General features: G+C 42.3%; 1 protein-coding gene across 3 annotated transcripts in view; it reads left to right on the plus strand.

Annotated features, from left to right (window-relative positions):
* Positions 1-19,816, plus strand: part of bcas3 (BCAS3 microtubule associated cell migration factor) — a 318,948-nt gene that overhangs the window by 65,647 nt on the left and 233,485 nt on the right. For all 3 annotated transcript variants that reach the window (XM_080889011.1, XM_080889012.1, XM_080889013.1), the window contains exon 16: positions 15,533-15,683. In XM_080889011.1, coding sequence (XP_080745137.1) covers positions 15,533-15,683 — 151 coding nt within the window. The remainder of the gene's footprint in view (positions 1-15,532; positions 15,684-19,816) is intronic.

Genomic DNA, 19,816 nt, shown 5'->3' on the forward strand with positions numbered 1-19,816 from the left:
ATGTTTTTTTTCCGTAGGCAAATCTGTATGTTGTTTGTTCAGACATGAAATCTCCAACCAGGAATCTGCTGTTGTCTCCGAGTCCTTGTATTGAGGGTATGATTGTTGTTCCTTATATTTGAGGCAACGGTTATTTTTCTCTCACAGTTCCTTTTGAAAACTGCAGCAGAAATGCATAAGAGGAAACAACTGTACTGAGCAGGCCAATCACAGTAGCTGTGGCCTCCATTAACGCAACAGTTGGTAACATTCCTGGGACAGCGGTGACGACACAGGTCTTCAGACGGGTCTGCAGTTACTGCGTACATACGGCGTAGACTTATTGCCCATCCCCTCTTGCCACCCTCTAACACGTTAAGCAGGGAGGGGGCAACCTTTGCATTCACCTAGAGATGTGTTTCTGTCCACATGACGACTGTAAGCACGACAGTCGCTCTTTTTCAGCAAGTATCTCTCCGTCTGCAAGTATTTTGTCGTGATTGTGCAGCGATATAAAAATGGTGAGCTAAATGGAGTGTTACTTCAGGTTAGAGATTGCTGCAGTGGAGTCTGTGTGTGTCTGTGTGCATGTGTGTTTGTGTTTCCAGTGACTGGTTGTCACAAGAGCCACTTTTCCAGGGACTCTGCCACAACCTTGTCTCCCTTGTTTGTCAAACACTATTGCAGGCCACTCACACTAGCTGTGTGTACCTTTCTGGCAAAGATGCACGCTGATAAACACAGACTTTGTGTAACCTGCACTGTTTGACCCCAAAGGTGTTACTGGGAGTAAATTATCACAGTTTCTATGAGTCATGGTCTTCCTGGAATATCGCTGAGCTTTGATAAATGTGCTGCTGCCAGTAGCGGGTGGATAACTTGATAAACACTTCAGAGAACCACATGACTGGGAATCGATTGGTGGGTAATTCTGCATGCTATAGTAGAAGAGGTTTGAAAACTTAAGTCATGTTTTTTCGTGACATACTTTTCATCTTACTGCCGTGGAAACAAGCTCCTGAACTTTAAAATACTGTAACAAGCAGTTCGTTAACTTCAAAAGTGAAGGTCATGCAAGCAGATGTGTGATCTATTCCACAGAGCAGTGTACTCCTTTGGATATGTACACATCTTTCTTTTTATTTAAGAGAGACACTGTTATTTATCCCACGTTGTGTTCCAGCAAAAAGTGTTAATGTGCTGAAGTAAAATATTTAGATGGGCAGTTTTGTTTGAACCTAACCTCTTGCAGTTGGAAGATAAATATTTAAAATCGTGTCTTATCATATCTAACAATTTTCTCACTGTATCCTGTGACCAGGCTTTTTGTTTTTATCTGATGTATTCCCAATGCCATATCAGATGAACTCACCTCACTTTATCTTTTGCTGGATGTTATTAGCTCAGTGGATATTGTTGCAGTGTTTTTCGTTCACTTATTTGAACTGTCAATATGAAACATCTGTTTAACCCAGAGGCATTACAAGCCTTGTAGTTCTGAGTTCAGTTGATTCGATGCTGTTCTCTCCTGTTCCTGTTTTTCCTGCTGTGGTTCATGAGGTACGGCTGCTCGTCTGCTAAGATTGGTCACTCTGAGTGCAGTCACACCCTCCGTGATTTACTGCTTCAGTAAGTGCGTTACACTGTGGCATCAACGTAAACACTGTTTCATACCATATTATCGGTTGCTGCTGTGGAGGCACCGATTCCTATCACTGGACTACTTGGATGCTCACATACGGCAGAAATGTGACACCGTAGTCTGGTCTCAGTCTTTTACCTTTGTCTGTTTGTTTGTGCAAATTATACACAGTTTAAAAACACGTATTTGAAAATGTGTTTGAGTTTGTTGGGCACTATAGCAGATTACTGCTGCTCGAGGTCAATCGGCTGGACTGCTAAAAGACAGAATAAATATTTGGAGGGTTTAGCGTCGTTATAATGAAATCCATTCAATTTTTAGGTGTTTCACAATATTGAACACAGGCTATTTTTCTGAATAATAGCAATAATTGTCATAAATATTATAGATGGAAATATTATAGATGATCCATGTCTCTCATCCTACGCCCAGCATTGTGCGGCCCAAAAGTCTTCAAATAGTTGATCGAAGATGCTGGACTGGCACATGAGGTTTCAGGGTCAGGTCTTACATACACTCTCCTGAGTGCCCTTGCTTTCTTTGTCCTTCCTGTCTTCCTCGTGTAGCTCCCCAACCCCCCACCACACACACACACACACGTACATGCATGGACACATTCCTCCACGGTGTGAAAAATAGTTCATCAAACATTAAAAGGATGTCTGGAGAGTCACTGCTGTGCTGCGATGAGAGACAGAGAAGCACAGAAACATCAAAGTGGGCTCGGAGGTGAAAGTGACTTAGCAAAGTAATGAGGTGCAATTGAGGAAAAATGAAGAAGAGATAGAGCAGAAGGAATAAAAGTGGGAGGAGGTAGGCGACAGAAGCAGGGAGAAAAAGATAAGTTTGTAGTAGCGGTGCTGAAAGCCGGGGTCTCGGGGAGCGTGGTCGTAAATCACACTTTGGTTTCAAAGGAGAACATTAGGGCCACCTGTCAACAATTAGTCCACACAGGGATGCCTAACTCTGTGTGTGCGTGTCTAGGTGTGTGTGTACATTTGAAAAAGATAGTGTCTACCTGTGGTAAGATATATAAAAATGAGCCGCTTTTTCCCTTTGGAGAAAGTTTGACTTCACTGTAATGTTCAAAAGGTTTCAGGAAATTAAAGTCGGGTTTGACATGACATCAATTTAAGAATTGCCAAAAAGTGCCTATTTCAGTAATCCATTATCAGTTGTGACCTGTGGAGGAAGGTCATTTAGGTCTCTCTCTCTTTCTCTGTCTGTCTGTTTTTGGTTTTTTTGAAGATAAATTGGCTCCGAGGCATCCTGCCTCATGTAAATTTAGAAATGCAGCCCCTACCGCCACCAGCGTTGATAAAACTCCATAATTTCCACCGGATGCAAACACATCGAGTCACATTTGCTTTTGTGTTTACCTTCCGGCCTGTTTTTGCTGGCTGGGTGTGAATTTTGGGTAGCAAAGACGGTTTTCTTAGGCTGGCACAAAGCAGCAGGGTGAGGCAAGCTGGGGCCGGGCCACCTAGCCACAACAGCTGCCCTGTGATTGTCGCCAGCGAGGACAGCGTTGATTTTTGGGAAGGAACTGTAGAAAAGTACACATCCTTCTCAAAGCTGCCAGCCTCAGGCCACCGGCACACCTAAAAATAGAGCCTGCAATTGGCTGGCTTCTTGTCACTGTTAAAATCTGAAATGGCTATTTATGTCCTTGTGTACAGTACTTTTTTCTCTCCCCAAAGCCTGTCCTCTGTGCGATCGATGTATTGTCATTTGAGGTGATGACCCATAATGTGAGCGTCCCATGCTGTAAAAGTGTGGTTTGTCTGCGGCGCAGCTCATACAAGGCTAGATTAGTAAGTGCATATTCTGTGCACAGGGCAGAGGTTATTGAGGCTATACCAGGCATATGGCAGCCACTGCAGACGTTTTATTATTCAGATGTCTTTCAGCTCCAACCACAGTACTGTATAATACAGCAGTGTGTGGAGGAAAAAAAGCAGCTTGATCATAATAATCTAAAAACCCTCTTTGATTTTCGCTTTGCTTTGACTTCATATTTTTACTGCGCCATAGTTCTGAGCAATACCTAGAGATGAGGTTTTTATCTGCTGACTGAGGGTCAGTTTCTCTACTGTCCACATGAAATGCTGTGAAATGTCCCGGCTTTCCCCTTTTCTGCAACATGTTTATGACAGTTATGACTTGGTGTGCATTTTTTCACATGCTTGGGTGCCTTTCATTGTATACATAGCACCAGTAATACACTTCCCAACCATAAAACATCAACACAGGGCTATTAGTCAGTGCAGCAGATTTGTTTCCCCGCAAAGCAGGAGCCCTGGTGGTCCGATCATAGGGCCATCTGGGCCCTGGCGCTGGTTCAGAGAAAGAGGGGGAGGCGAAAACAAGGTGTGACGGGAAACTGTTAATTCACTTGTTGATAAAGGGACACTTCCTTTCTGCTATTAGAGGCTGACGGGTTGCTTATTTGGGTTTGGACTTTTGTTTTATCTCGCCCTCCTCCTCCTCCAGCGCTCCCCTTCGTCAGTCATCGTCCTGTGGTGAAAAACACCAACGCTCTGCTGAAGCCGATGCCAAGGAAACATTACCTCATAACTGCTGGTGTGTGACACGTATGTGCACGGCCTCGCGCTGACCCTGTTTTTAACAGTATAGTTTACCTTAAGTCAAACAGTCGCAGCGTACAGACAGAAAATCTAGAAAGTTTCGCAAGATACGATAGATGGCTTTAACAGAGGAGGTCGGGATTTTAATTTCAGTAACGTGTAAACTGCACGAACCAGTCGGATGGATTACTTGTCCAGACTTTAGTCGTCATAATGAGCTGTCCGCCTTGGATCGCTGTCCGGCCTGAGGCTGAGCTAGCCAGCATTTGCAAAGGGACCACATGCATGCCATTTCAGATTTTTATTTTATTCTTTTTTTAATTTACTTTCTGATGTGGTTATACCATCTATACCATCTCCACGGCTACTGACCTCACCCAGATATCAGCGATATTTAGCTGACGCATGTCCAACCTCACAAATGAGTGGACACATACTTTCCAGCCATTTGGTGCCGTTCATTCTCACGTGTAGTAAAAGGATGGTCAAATATATTGCAGCAGAAATGCTAAGCCTGCTCTATCCCTTGTCCCCTGTAACAATCCAAAAAGCGTTGTTTTTTTTATCAGTCAGTCTGTTTGATGCCTAAAATGAAAGACTTGAACTTGTTACATTTATTCACTGATTTGTCACATTGTCTCCAACATCAGCTTATAACCAGCCATATTTTTTTTCATTGGTTTATATTGAAACTCATGTTCATTTTTAAAATTAAACATAGTTATGTACAAAAGAACATGATGAACCATATTAAACTTTTATAAATGAAATAACTCGTGGAGGGGACAGATTTCGAATTTTCTCAGATAGATAATACTTTGTACTTTTCAAATGTATGAAAAAAAGTTCTCCAGCAGAAATAATATCTGTTGATATTTAAAACTTTCCAGTAACTTTTAGAATGGACATAAAAAATAATTTTAGGTTCACTGGGTCAGCAAAAGTGAGTTGAGCCTCTGCATGCGTCTGTGACCTCGCTGTGCTGTAGTTGACAGGACCGAGTTTATCAGTTTCTTACCTTTCTTTGACCTTGTCCTACATTTTCTGTACACCCAACAACAACACAAGGATGCACATGGTAGCACTCTCCCCTGACATGAAGTTCTGACATTTTATCAATGACGGCAACATTACTTCCTGTTCTTTATCCTGAGACATTTGTATCGTGCTTCTGTGTCTCAGCTGAAAGTTGGAAATAGATCAGAGTCATTGATCATTTGGGAAGTATCAGTCAGACAGTAGAATAAGACAGAATAAACTTTTGAATAATAAAATGATTATAGAGGTGAAGACGCTGTTTTATTACCACAATGATCCTCCGTGTGGCGCTGTGTGGTCAGGATTGCCGACACTCTGCAGAGGGAGGAGCAGAGCAGGCAGGCCGTGCTCCGCAAAGAGAGACGCACAGAGAGGAAAGGACTCGTAAAGCCTGACTTGTTGCTGCAAGGATTTCGCCTTGATACAAATCTAACAACACAGAGAAAGCAGGGTAATTTCTCTGGACCCTTTTTTATGAATGGTCACTTCCTCCAGCTAAAACAACTTGCAGCCCTCCTTTGTAGGTTGTGTTTTTTTTAAAAGGCAGTCTAAACACTTATCTGGTGAATGTGGGGCCTCTTCTCGACCTCTCTTCTCCTTTTCAGTTTTAACATATTTAGAAAACGAGAAAGACGCAGTTACATTTGAAATGAGATATTTTATATAACAGCGAAGACACTTTATTTCTTCTCTGAGCTGCCTTTGTTTTCATAATTCGCCTCTTTTATTGGTGACACAGAAACCAGCTTCACCTCTAAATCCTACTGTATAGATCTTAATAATTGAAATGACAAATTACTTGTCAGCAGGAAATAGGAATTGGCAAATGGCTTCCTACAAGGAGCAGATGTTCTTTTAAAAGCATTTTTCCCTCGACCTGCCATGCAGTCAAGAGGATTTGTACATTACTCAGTACATTTGATTTAACAGTCGTGTGCCATCAAAGGTAAGCTAGTGTTTGCGGATCGTGTTTGTTGCCGGCTCCGGCGGCAGGTTTCTCCCTGCGGTCGTCGCAGGAGCCAGAGCCCAGCTTGGCTTGAGTCAATAAACGGAGAGCTCAGCGTAAAACCACACAGCAATCGAACAAGCTGTTTACCCTGAAAATTAGCCTTCCCCTCTACTTTTAAGGCTTTTAAACCAACCAAAAATACACAGTGCAAGGAATATGTATCTTGGCCAGCATTTGGGCTCCGCCAGAGACCTCTGTCCTCTTTATAGGAACCCTAATAACTCAGCCTCCGTAGCCACTAACCCTCTCGTCACTGGCTGCACTCATCATTATTTGATTTGCAAAATTGTAAGGTAGAGATAAAGAAATAAAGCTGGCTTGCCATTACACACAGGCAGCACTTGTGGCTTACAGCTTATTGCCTGCCATGTGAATAGCACACGCTCTGAAAAGCCAAAGCCGTCCATTGTCACAGAAATCGATAGATTTTACATCCTGCTTTTGTTCTGTGCAGCACTTGGATCCTTATGCTTAAAAATCATTTCTATATGAATTCTGAAGCTTAAATCCTTCAAGACGTTTCTGTTCGGTCATCTTTTTAATGCAGGGTGTGTGCCCGTGTAAAATATGCATTAAAAAAATGTCAAACATGCTGTTGCTGCTAAAAAATGTCTCTCAGATTCATTTCTTTTTCTTCATAATTCAAACCAAGCTGATTTGAGTTTAAAGGTGCACAAGCGACGCCGCGTCTTTGTAGTCCTTAAAAATAAAGAAGCGTGTATTAACCTGAAAGAAACCTTTCCCTGCTTTGCCCTCAGATTCGTTGTTTGCTCGTGGACTAAGTGTTTTTGACATGCTGTTTATTTAGACTGGGAAGTCAAAATTCTGCCTGCTGAACCCAGATCATAGCGGCCTGCAGGTTGTTACCAGCAGAACCGCAAAAAAAGCCAATCAGCACGAGATGGGGAGAAAAGCACGTCTGCACCGACTTTCCACGTTTCTGTTTGCACGTGTTTAACTGCTGTAGGTGGTGGATGCTGGTCCATTAGTGCAGACGAAAAAAGACAGGCACCGCTTTGACAAAATAATTAAAATACCAACCTCCTTCAAGAAGAGAGGAGACTGAACTCTGCAGGAATGAAAACACGATGATGGCGAGGATATGTTAATCGTTTTAGCTGGACTTCACGAGTTTCTGCCATTGGCTCGTGAATGCAGCGTGAGGCGGCTGTCACAGTAATGCAGACGTCTCATTATCTCCTCTCTGTCTGTCTTATTGTTTCCTCTCCTTTGGACCGCGAGGTTATAAAAGGAGAGGCATTTAGAGGCAGACAGAGTGACGGACGCAGCCAGTCTCCTCTCTGACCAGGAAGGTCAGCTTTTCCTCATTTAGCTCCGGGCATACGCTGATCTGTTTTTAATCATGTACGCTAACACAGTTGTATTTATTTATTTGTGTATTTATTTATTTATTTTTGGAGCAACTGTTGGAATCTATTAATGGCAACGGGGGGAAATACATACTGAAAGTGTATCTTAATACCTGGCCACACACAAAGGTGAATATTTTTTTGCATCTGATTTCATTTTTCCTATAATTTTTTGCTTGCAAAATTTTTTATTTAAAACCATTTTGGCCCGACGGAAACATGCCTGCTATTATTAAAATAATACAAAAAGTTTTACTTACAAAAAGCGCAATTTTAGGTTCACACTCTTCATACTGCTTTGATTGTTGTTGCTAAATTAGTTAATTTGTTGCAGATTTTTCTACTGAGATTTTTAAGCATTCAGTCAAATTCTTTCTCGTCTAACGGAGATGTTTGCTTTTCATGTGCAGCAGGACACCTTACAAACCTCGTTCTGGTTTCTCTAACGTCTAACGATTGCCATAACCCATCCCATCTTTACTCCTTCACCCGAATCAGATGATAGATACACACTCAAACACACACATATGGTTGAAGTGTGGGGTGTCATCCGATCCACTGGAGCCGTGTAACCCCCCCACTCAGCTCCTCTTGCTGGCGACTCAGTCCCGTCTGATGAAGCCTTGTAAATACTGACATGCTGTAAACTTGCGGATCTGATTTCAGGGTGCTGTTTGTGCGTGTTTTTGTATTTGTGTGCATTCCTTTCACCTGATAGTTGTTAGTTAGAAATGCACATATGTGTTGTTAGACGTGGACACGTTCCGCTTCTGTGTTTCTGTGTTTTTTGTTGGTTTTTTTCCCTCCTGCCTGCTGCTTTTTTCCCTCTTCATTACAGAACCGACTGCTCTAAGCTCTGAACAAACTGCTCCTTGGCCGTACGGAGCATGTCTGACACTAAAAGCCTTGCTTCTTCTTCCTTTCTTTCTTTCTTTCTTTCTTTCTTTCTTTCTTTCTTTTTTACCTCTGGTGTTTGTTCAGTGGAATTTAAGAAAGAAAAGAATTGTGTTTGGGCTTTTTTTTCTATTTTTGCTCTTGTCGAGTGTCTGTTTTTCTAAGCTTCCTGACATGAGAAACTTCAATAAAAATACAAAATGTTCAAAAAATTTTCCCAAATAGGGCCGTTAATAAAAGCCCCCCGTTAGCTTGCGGTTTGGGAGCTGGAGACCGGGCAGGAAGCCATTTTCACACAGGCCGCCCTGACCTCGACTCTTAACTCTGACTGAAAATAGCAGACGAGCGAGATCACTGTACAAAGAGAAAAGAGAGAGAGGTGGAAAGGGAAAACCGAGGAGATAGATACCTCAGCAACACTACCTGAGAGAGAACGAAAGAAGGAAGGAGAAACAAAGCGTTCTGACTGATGGCTTTTCCACCAGTCTTCCGATTCCTTTGCAAAACAGTAAATCTCGTGAAGTTTATTTTCTTTGCAGCATCTGTGTTTTATAAGGGCTCTTTTAATTTGTTTTTACTCTGTCCAGTGGGGGATCCCCTCTCCTTTCTTTTTTACTCCCCTTTGTGTTTGACCCTTTTTATTCTTCCCCACAGTCCTTTTCTCTCACTTTCTTGTCTTCCCTTCTGGTTTTCCTCTCTCCCTCTCTTTCTCCTCCTGTGGAAGTGAGTGTTTTAATAATGCTTCCTTAGGGAGTTGGAGATGGGAGAGCTGCATTTTCTTCTTCCCTGCTTTAATCTCTCACCACATTTCTGGGAAACTTGCATTGTCAGGTGGTAGAATTTGGGGACACATTGGTACAGGTCAGCTGCTGTTGGTCAATTATTGCTGAGCTACTTTGAGGTTTCTTGAAATACTAGATCAAAGTCAGTATTCATGTTTTAATGGTAAAGCAGTACTTTTTAAAATGATTTGTGTGTTTTAAATAATGACATTTTTTTCATTTATTTGTATTTAGCAAAAATAAAATTTAAAGTGTCAGTAACTAGAAACCTATAAATGTAAAATACCTTTTAATGAAATTGAAATTAAAAAGCAACAAAAAGAGGATCATTGATTTATCACTGATGATAATAAAATAAAATGTTCTAACTGCTGCTAATAAAATTAATCCAATTTAAACCCCATATTAAAAACCTTTTACTATGTTTTTAAGTTTACAGAGAAACCTTCCAGTGTGATGCTCGTCAGCAGATTTAGGCCATAAACAGAAAACGGCCTCGCTGCTTTTTGCTCTGGCACACCTGCTGATCTGATAAACTCCATCACTCCTTCTTTAAAGTAACCCCTTTGTGTAAATATCAGAATCAGTGCAAGCTTCTCCGTCAGTGAAGAATAAAACAAATTCTGCTGTTTAGTGACTCGTGCCATGGTTCCTTGTCTCCTTTCCTCGATCAGACCTGTAAATCCACAGTACTTTTCCATCAATGTCATCATTTACTCACATATACTCGCCAGGAGTTCACCGTATAAATACATGCTTTTAGCTTTACAGTTGGAAAAAAGAATTGTCTGCATACATGTAGTACATGTATACATAGTATAGCTGAAAATGAATAAACAATAACCAAAGTGTCTGTTTTCCACCTGTCACATCAAGGTAACTCATACTGATGCAAAAAGAATGGGGGGAAAACAAAAACACATTTCCATAAAGTACGCCTGCTTATTGATTTGCCTAAATGAATGAATGACCTGAAACGGCCACAGCATTAAAGAGACAGCTACGACCACAGCAGGGCAGTGGTAAGGTACTCATCATCAGGCATGAGCAAAAGTAAAACTTTTAGTGGGAATAATTTATTTGGATCTTAAAAAATCAAATTAGTTTCATGCGTAACACTAATGTACTTCCAAAACTTTAAACTAGGGTAAATAAAATGATGATTATGTATAAGGACAGATTTACATTCAGCTGGCTGAGGAGCTCCAGAAACCCCCCGCACCCTTTAGATGCTTGATTGAAAAGCGGCGAGCCAGCATTTACACCCACTTCATGGAGGAAATTTGGCATTGTTGCGATTATATATAAATAATGTCGTCTTTTGATATGTTTGTGGCTATATAAAGCGTTCGAGGCTATTTTGATGTTTACGCCATTGACATGTTTCTGGCACCAAAGTAAAGTTTGACACCCAGAACTAATTTACGTAGGCTGTGAAATCCACTTCCTGTGTGACCAAAGTTCCTCCACACAGTTTAACGTGCCAAAGTCTGTCCAGTTCGTAACAGTAAAGCTGGAAAATGATTTAAACAGAGTCTTCAGCCAAATACACCCAGTGCTGGGTGTAGTAGAGACAGTGCTATTGACAGAAATAAAAGCTATTCACAATTTCAAGTGTATTGCTGTTAAGTCAAACTAGATGATCGGGTTATTGGTTGTTTGACCTTCAAAGAGTTCAGAGTATCAGAGCAATAAGTGATTGTTCATGTCAAAAACTGGACGGTACGTGGGTGTCGTTCTGTCTGCAGACAACCACACAATTAATTCCACTGTGAGAGAATTGTGCTCAACACTTTGAGCGCTGGCAGTTTTACACTCTGTGGGATCAAGCTCAAATCCAGTTTGAGCGTGTATAGTCTTGTTGGTGTGTTTGTTTATGAAATCCTGTGATGAAACCTGCCTCACCCAGCCGTTGATCCCCAATGAGAGTTTTACTGGCTGATAGTGATCCATCATCCAAATGCAGAAATTTTTTCCCCCACCCTGACGAGACACATTCTCTAGAACCATTCTCCTGTTTAGCTCGTGCGAAGTTTTTATTACACGCTGAAACGACTGCTATTTGCATTAAGACAGAGGCTTTTTATCTTTTTGACCATGAAATGGGAAGTAAGCAAAGGAGGAATATCAGCTTCTGTCCAAAAATATCTTCAAAAGCAAAAAACATAAAAGCATTCCCCTACTGGGACACCGTCTCCGTCTCTTTCTCTGCCCCTCTGTCTCACAGCTGCAATATCATCCTCGAGTCCAAGGTCTCTCCTAGCTCCCCGAGCATCACTCAACATGTCACCTGCCTAACCTGTTGCCTCCCCATCTCAGTTCCCCTCCATTGCAGTTTGCTTTTTTTTTTCCCCACCGACTGAAATATCCTCTCTGGCAGAACAATTCAAATAAGACACAGTGTTTGCTTGGGCGCACAGTCTTCAGAGCTTGTCCTTTCGCACATCGGCTCCAAGTTGCAAGCCACCTGCTTGTATTGGATGCAAATAGGGTATTAAAAGAGGGGAGAGAAACATGAGATAGCGTGACACGGGGAGGCTGAGGAGAGAGAAAGAGCGCGAAGGATAGAGAGAGAGGCTTAATGTGAGAAGAGAATGCAAATGCTGTTGAGACAAGGCAGGATGGATGCAGGAGTGCTGGATGGATGGTTGGATTAGGGGAGAAAGAAAGGCGAGGGTCAGGTGTTGGTATGACTTTTCGCCAGGGTCAAGGTTTTTCTCTGGATGACGGCAACGGAGCTGGATTTGCATTGATGGATCTTCTTTCCATGGGGATGTCATGTATCAGTGCTTGGGTACATCACGCCCCAGTCATTAATCAAATCATGGCCTCCGTCTAGAGCTATCTGTCTGCCAGGCGCTTCTCATCTGTCTACCTTGTCTTTCTCTTTGTAGTAGACTCGCTCTGCGTTTCGCTTGTTTTCTTTCTGCACTTGTAAATGATTTCAAATGATTTTAGATGCCCGCTGTAAGGACACGCAGCAAGCCTTTAAAGTTAAAATGCAGCAAGATTGTGATAAAAGCAGAGCAGGTGACATTAGCAGGTACTAAATGTAATGGTTTGCTGCGGCGATAGTATCAGTAAGAAAATGGTGCTGTTGTCTTACTCACCTGTCATTGTTAATAAACTGTAAAGTCTAAAATCTTACAATCATGTATAAATAGTTACAATGACTGTGCTCACACAACATTTTGTTTTCTAAATAATTGATATAAATAGACGCGTGCACAGGCCTGATTTCCACTCCCACTGTTTACCATAGCTGGATGTAGACACACCCTTAATCAGTTGTTTGCATACATCTGCTCCACCACTCTGACTATGAAAATAACAGCAAAGAAGAGAAGTTTCACATGATCGCATTGCCAAAGATCTTTTAACAGTGCCCAAGCTCACAGCCTTCCCCACCTGCTGCTGTTGCAGTGTTCGTAACAATAATCTGTGTACATGCAGCAGTAACACTCGCATCAGTTTGTGGAGCTTGAAATGAAAAAGTCTTTAAATGCTTACATAATTTGGATTTTTGTGTATGCAAAATGAAACTAATGGCATCAGATCATTATTAGTGATCAGTGATTAAATTGTTGTCGGATTAAATATTAATTTTAACCACACAGTCCTCTGCAGAGGCCCATGCCCACACTCAGTGTCTGGAGGAACCTGATATAAGCAACTAAAATTATTCTTTCTTTTGCTCTGGTACTTTATGCATACTCCAGCTTCTGTCATGCCAAATAAACTAAAAAGGACTGACGCCATATTGCATCCACACTTCCTGTAGTTCACAGAGTTGGTCGTGAAGTCTGATATTACATAATAGAACCTAAACCTTCCCTTGATAAATGTCCCGCATACCATTCCCATTCAGTGAGAATGTCTACACCACACACACACACACAGGCTTCCCGTCTGCCTCCCACCAGTTCACATATCATCTTCTGTCGGTCCGTGATCTCTAACACGGCCCGTACCAACTCGTCTTCTGTGTCTGGGGGCTTATGACAGCTAAGGACCCCTCAGCCCCGAGTGACAGTGCCGTGTTGACAGCCGGGTCAACAGCGATCATTACCCCACCGTCTCAGTTTAGCCACACCTGTTCTACAACCCGGTGTGTGCGCCTTATTTTTAAGGGTCGCGGCTGACGACGAATAATCCATCGGGGGGCATGCGTGCACGGAGGATACTAAATTCACTGACGCCCCCGCGCACAAGCCTCCCGCTCAACTCCCCTCTTAGCTGAAGCACCATTATGGCTTTTCAGGCTGCTTCCTGTACAGATTCTTTTTTTTCTGTCCTCCCTCATCTGCCCTACTTTCCTCAACACAAAAGGTGCTTCCCAGGTTCAGGGGGTGTGTAGCACTTGTAAAATGTGAATGGCTTTCAGGAGTTGCCTGGGTAGGCAGTTTGACCAAGAGAGGAGCAGAGGGAAATGAAGGACAGGTTTGCGTAATGGTCCGCTCTCCCCATGCGAAGGTCACGCGGCATTGTTGGCCAGCAGAGGTCTAAAAGACAGGCCTTTGGAGGACCACAAAGCAGGGCTTTGGCAGCACTAATGAAACTCAGAGCTACACGTTAATGATCTAAAAGACTGGACCAAAACACTCAGCGGCCCCCTTTCCGCTTGCATTCAGCCTCCTCTTGATCGCTCCTTCCAAATAATGACAAGGCACTCTCCTTCTCTACCTTTATTGTAACCTTTGATGTCTGCCTTGTTTTCTTTGTGTCTGTGTCCCCCCTCCCTCCTTTTCATTCCTTTATGTTACGTGACTGTCACTCATCTATTAAGGCAACAAATGGAACAAGGAAAACATTCAGAGAGTGTATTGTGGTGCACCCACAGGTTTGCTCTTTATTTCTTTTGAAAGCACTTGAACTTGGAATTTTCCTTGGGCCGCCTATTGAATGGGGAGGGTGCTTTTTTTAATTTTTATTCCAGTATTGTCATAGGATTACAAAACACAGTTGTATTGTAATGCACATTTCCAAACCCCTATAGTTTGGTTTTTCATTTGTAACTGTTTATTTGTAATTGTGTCTTTTCTCATTGTATTAATAGGTGCCCTTACTCGCAGCACTCAAAAGAATGGTGGTGTTACTGGCATGCAGATAGTTTCGATTTCTTTTGTTTGATTTTATCAGTGTTTTCAGGTAAACTTTGGTTGCAGTCGTTACAGTATGAAATATAACAGGGTAGGCTTAAATCTGACCGGTGAGTTTGTCAAAGGTGGGCAAATAAAGCCAAAAGGGAAGAAAGAAAAGATTCATGTTTTGCTTCTGGTGATTAAATGAAACAATGTAACATTTGGGTTTAAATGTTTAGAAACTCTTCTCACCATCTTTTCACAATCGCTAAAGCATCTTACTCGAGTGGGACTCATTGTTCTTCACCTTAGAAGATGTAGTTAATATAATTGTTAAAAGGGGAAGAACAATAAATATGTTAGTAACCCAATAAAAACCCTGCTTTTTGACTTATATATAAAATTGCTCTGCTAATAAGATGAGACTAATTGCATGTTAAGTGAAACTCAGTGAACTAGCTGCTGCTCTCCCTGAAGTAGCTGGTTAAGGTCATTAGACCTTGAAGAAGCCCTTTGACATGGCCTGATTATGTTTGGCTGCAGCTACATGGTGTGTGTGTGAGATGAGATGTGTTTCTCTGGATCGTCTGTCTGCGTGGGTGTGTTTGCGTGTGCATGTGCGTTAGGCCTGTTGATTGGCCTTGATTAACAGACTGCCAGGCACTAGAAGCAGAGCCTTTGTAATGTACCATCTTGAGCTAGTTATTTCCAATCATTCCACAGGAGGCCTTGAACTCTGAGTTGTGTGTTTCTGCGTGTGTTACGGGCTGGGAGAGGAAGATGGTGGGTCCAAAAAAAAAAAAAATCATAGTGTTCAGTCTGAAGAGAGAAGGGTGATGTCTTCTCGTGGCCTAGTGTGCAATTTGATGTGAACGTCACATGACATTTTAAATTTAATTCCAAGTGAGCAATATTGAGAATTAGCATCTGTAAAGAGTGCTGAACTGAAAAAGCAACCGCTGAGCATAGAAAAGATGAATAATGCATGTAAAGTTGTTGATTCCAACTGCTACCATTACCTGCAGTGACTCATGTTCCACTTCAGATCCATGAATAGGAGATTTGGTTGGCCTTGCAGTTAAGGGAACACGCACGTCTGTTCGCTGCAAACACGTTTAGTAATCCCGCATTTTCCTGTGTGTTTTCCAGCCAAACTGAGCAGCCAGGATTCGTACAACAATTTCACCAATAACAACATGGGGAACCCGCGGCTCATCCCATTGCCCAGCCTCACTGTGGTGCTGCCTTTGGCTCAGATCAAACAGCCCATGACCCTGGGCACCATCACCAAGCGCACAGGGTTGGTATCTCTCTTTCTCTCACACACACACACACACACACACAAATACACCTCCTCCACAGGAACTGTAATTTATGAAGCACATGTGTTCAGCTACAAAATAAAATGATCTTATTACCTCATTACACAGAATACATAACTTTGTGCACTAGTGCTTTGGCCAGTCACTTTACTTTATCCTCTTTATTGCCATAAACAGCAGTCTAATAAATGTCTTATTAAAAACTGTAATTTTTTAGCACGTGGATCTGTACACGATGGCCATCTTTCCCCTTCAGATGAAACTTTTTTTCATGGCACGTATGTAATAATTAGAGAACTAGTCCAGCTCCAGTGTTCGTCAGAGTGCGCAAGCAAAGCCTTTGAAACACTGTGCAGAGTGTAAGAGGATTATTGGCGGCTTCGCAACCTGTGCTGAATTTACAGTTTGGCCATAGAGGAGGAATTTAAATCATACTGTTGTTACATTTTCACATTCAGTCTGTGAGTTTCTGTCTCTTCCCAGTAATCACTTTATAAAAACAGCGTGTTGTGTCAGCAGTGGCTCTGCATAGGCCAGCGCCTTTCCTCTCTCATCTCGAGCCGACGCTCACGGACTTCTTTTGTCTCAGGCCGCCGTGTTTTTTGCATAGGGTAATGAAGCACAACACACACATGCGATCTCAGTCTGCGGGCTCTTTTGGTAGGCACAAATACGTTCTCCGATAAAAGAAAATAAGTTCAATCCTGCCAATGATTTCAAATAACACTCATGTTAGAGTGTAGCCTTGCTAGCTTTGTACGTTTGAAGGCGTTTAAATTGTGAAAGCACATCTGCTCTCATGCACCTCTGACTTTTATTTCCATCTGGATCTTTGCCATACATTGAAATTATGTAGTTTTAAGACCATCAACAACTAAAGGCCTTTGCTAAGTGCATTTACATACAGTACAGGTGGCTCCACAAATATGGGAAGATTTTAATATTTTCATTTAAATGTAATTTTCATGCCCTGTTTGAATGGGAAATGCTATAATGATTCAGACGCCAAGGGATTTATTCTCCCGTGATATTTGATAAGTGAGCTTTGGGGATGAAAATCGGGACCCGACCCTGCGGTCAACATAAACAACATCAGGCTTTTTTTCCCAAATCATTAAGAAGACCTGCAAAGTTCATTTGTTTTGTAAAGATGATCATTGCACATGCGCTGCGGTGGTGTCCCGTGCCAGAATGATTATGAAGATGTCCTTGTCCTGGTGGTTTGCATTCTGGTTTTACAGTTGTGATATTTAATGTTGTATAAAGATGGGCGTCTGTTGCATCCGTAATCTTCTTGACCATTATTGTGTTTGTTAGTTTATTCAGTGTAAAACTCCAATCTTTAGCACAAAAAACTCTCACTAAATTACTGAGAATTGCAAAACATCAAAGTCTGTTCAGGTGAATACATTTTTCTTTTTTAAAGATGTAAATTGTGGGCGCTGGTTTAGCTCCATGGGTGAGCACAGGCGCCCAGCAGGTCGAGTCCGACCCGTGGCCCTTTGCTGCACGCCTCTCCCTCCCCACTCTCCTGTCTGTCTTCACTGTTCCTATCCAATAAAGACTAAAAGGCCAAAAAAAACCTGTATTTTGCAAGGTTTATTGAAATACTCAAATCTTCAAAGGTGTGTAAAAGGTTCAGGAGACAGGTGGTGACAAAACCACCTGTCTCCTGTCCTGACAAAAAAAATTCCTCTGTGTTCCTGTGAAATGTCTAATGATTTCAGCGTCACACCTTACCGCCAGGATTCCCCTAAACTGGAGGTGGCAAGCAGAGACAGGCAGTTACACAAGTAATCTGATTACCTTTTTTAAGTAAAGAGTAAAGTAAGGGGTTACTATTGCAAAAATCCAGTAAGCACGCTGCGCTACTAAACTGTGATTTTGTTTGTGAGCGTCTCATGACAATGACGTGCGAGCGTGCGGCGTCCGTGGCAGCGACAGACGTGCGCAGATCAACAATGGATAAAATGGAGTGATGGAGAGAGTACGACCGTGCAGCGTTTACAGCGTGGAAGTAATCACATTACTGTACGCTCTGCGTGGGAAGAAAACCTCTTTCTACAGCGAAAAATTAAACTTCAAATCTGAGCGAGCACGCTGCCACGGGAACGTGACAGTCACAGAGAAACCCCCGGACCCCCCACTGATATGACCGCTGTGGGCCAACCTCCACCCGCCCCACTCCTGCTTAATGTACAAGTTAAAAGATTAAAACTCATTAAAAAGTTTTAAAAAGAGACTTTTTCATTTGAGTCAGTTTCATATGATTGATTATGCAGAAGAAAAAGAATTGGGCTGAAAGGTCTGTTGCTTTATTACGTACTCAGGTTGTGTATCATGTTTTTAAAAATTAATAAAGTAACTAATTACTTTTGAAAATGAGTAATCAGTAAGGTAATGGGATTACTTTCTTGGAGAACTAATCAGTAATTAGTAACTAATTACTATTTTCAAGTAACTTGACCAACACTGGTGGCAAGTTTGTAAAAAACATCAAATTATATGTTTATTTCCCTTGTTTTCATTATTACCACAATAAGAAGATTTCATTTTAAACACAGGTATTGTGTTTGTGTGTATATCGGCCATATTCTTCACCTCTCAATTTTTAGAAAACATAATGTAACAAAGTTAATAGTTTCATGAATCAAACTCATTCAGGTTAGTTTATGTTGTGGTTGTCCGTGACAGCTAGTGTTAATAACCCTTCTTCAGCTTAAGTGTTTATAATCTTCTTCCAGCTGCATATTGAAATATTTCTGCTCGCTCACTTTGGAGCTAGCAGGGTTAATACAGCTGCTAATGTACAGATAACGGACGAAACGGCTCATACAGCAGCGTGCACGCTTTGGTGTCATTACTAACTACAGAGGATATAGGTGCTCATATCCTTATTGTGTTTGTGTAAAACTGTGCAAATGTTTGCACGTGCTGTCCACGGCTGTGCAACATTCCAACAGCTGTATCGGCTCTGAGGACACTATCACAGTCTGGTAGACTGCCTCGGCGCGCCTTCATCCATCCATTCAAGTCCAGAGGAGGTGTCAGTATTAATGTATCAGGGTGCACAGATGTGCTCCCTGCTCCTGCATGCGCACGGCTTGCACCCCACACCAACACACACTGAGTGAGGCAGCAGGTTTGACCCCCTAGAGTGGGGAGTGATATCATATGCTTTTACGCTATACTTGCACAGTAGTGCCCAGGCACCATCTGTCTGTGCAGCCAGCCCCTCTCTCTTTGTTAAGTGTGTGTGTATGTGACAGAAAGAGAGGGAGAGAGGAGAGTCCAGCAGCTGTATTTACACCTGTATGAGCAGATCTCTGTTGGCAGTGTGGCAAAGGAACACACCAGCTGCTTAACCTATATTCCCTACCAAGCTGCCTTTGTGTGCACCCTGCAATAAGACACAAGTGCACACACACTAATGAAGCTTTCTCTCCCCTTTTCTGTGACCTGGCTGACTGCATAGATACCTTTGTACCTGCTGCACTCCTGCAGACCACCGGTGTGCAAAATTGTGCTGCTGTTTGTCTTCAGAAGCCTCAGGTTTTTGACATCAAAGAAAACCTCAGCGAATTCACACAGAGCCCCCGCCTCTCTTAATTTAGATGCTCCCCCAACTCCGTCAAAATAGGGAGAGTCGGATGTGGCTAGGCATCTGCCTGATAACCTCCCTCCAGATGAGGCCAGGGCAGAGAGTGGAGGAACATAGCCAACCTTCTGCTACTCCTCAGAGTCTCTTGGGAATACCGAACAAAGAGAGGTGTGTCACCTCTGCCCCAACCTCTTGTTTCCTGTCAGCCTAATATGGAAGCGTGTTAGACCCAGTTGAATTAAATCCCAAAGACGGTGATCACAAAATCCAAAGACTCTTTCCTGTCACAACTTCATCTTTGAACAGGATTAAGACAGAAATATTTGCAGTCAGCTGTACTTGTGCCTGTATTCACTGGGCAGATTGATTTAACTTGTCAAAATGCCTGTCGCGGTCACATTAGGGATTTGCAAACGGATGAAGAATTGCACACTTATCCCATCTACACACTGTCTGACTTTAACACGGACAAATGAAAATCCAAATGGAAAGATTGTCACACGCAAAACA

This window comes from Rhamphochromis sp. 'chilingali', assembly GCF_963969265.1.
Source record: "Rhamphochromis sp. 'chilingali' genome assembly, chromosome: 8".
In the NCBI taxonomy this organism is placed as follows: domain Eukaryota; kingdom Metazoa; phylum Chordata; class Actinopteri; order Cichliformes; family Cichlidae; genus Rhamphochromis; species Rhamphochromis sp. 'chilingali'.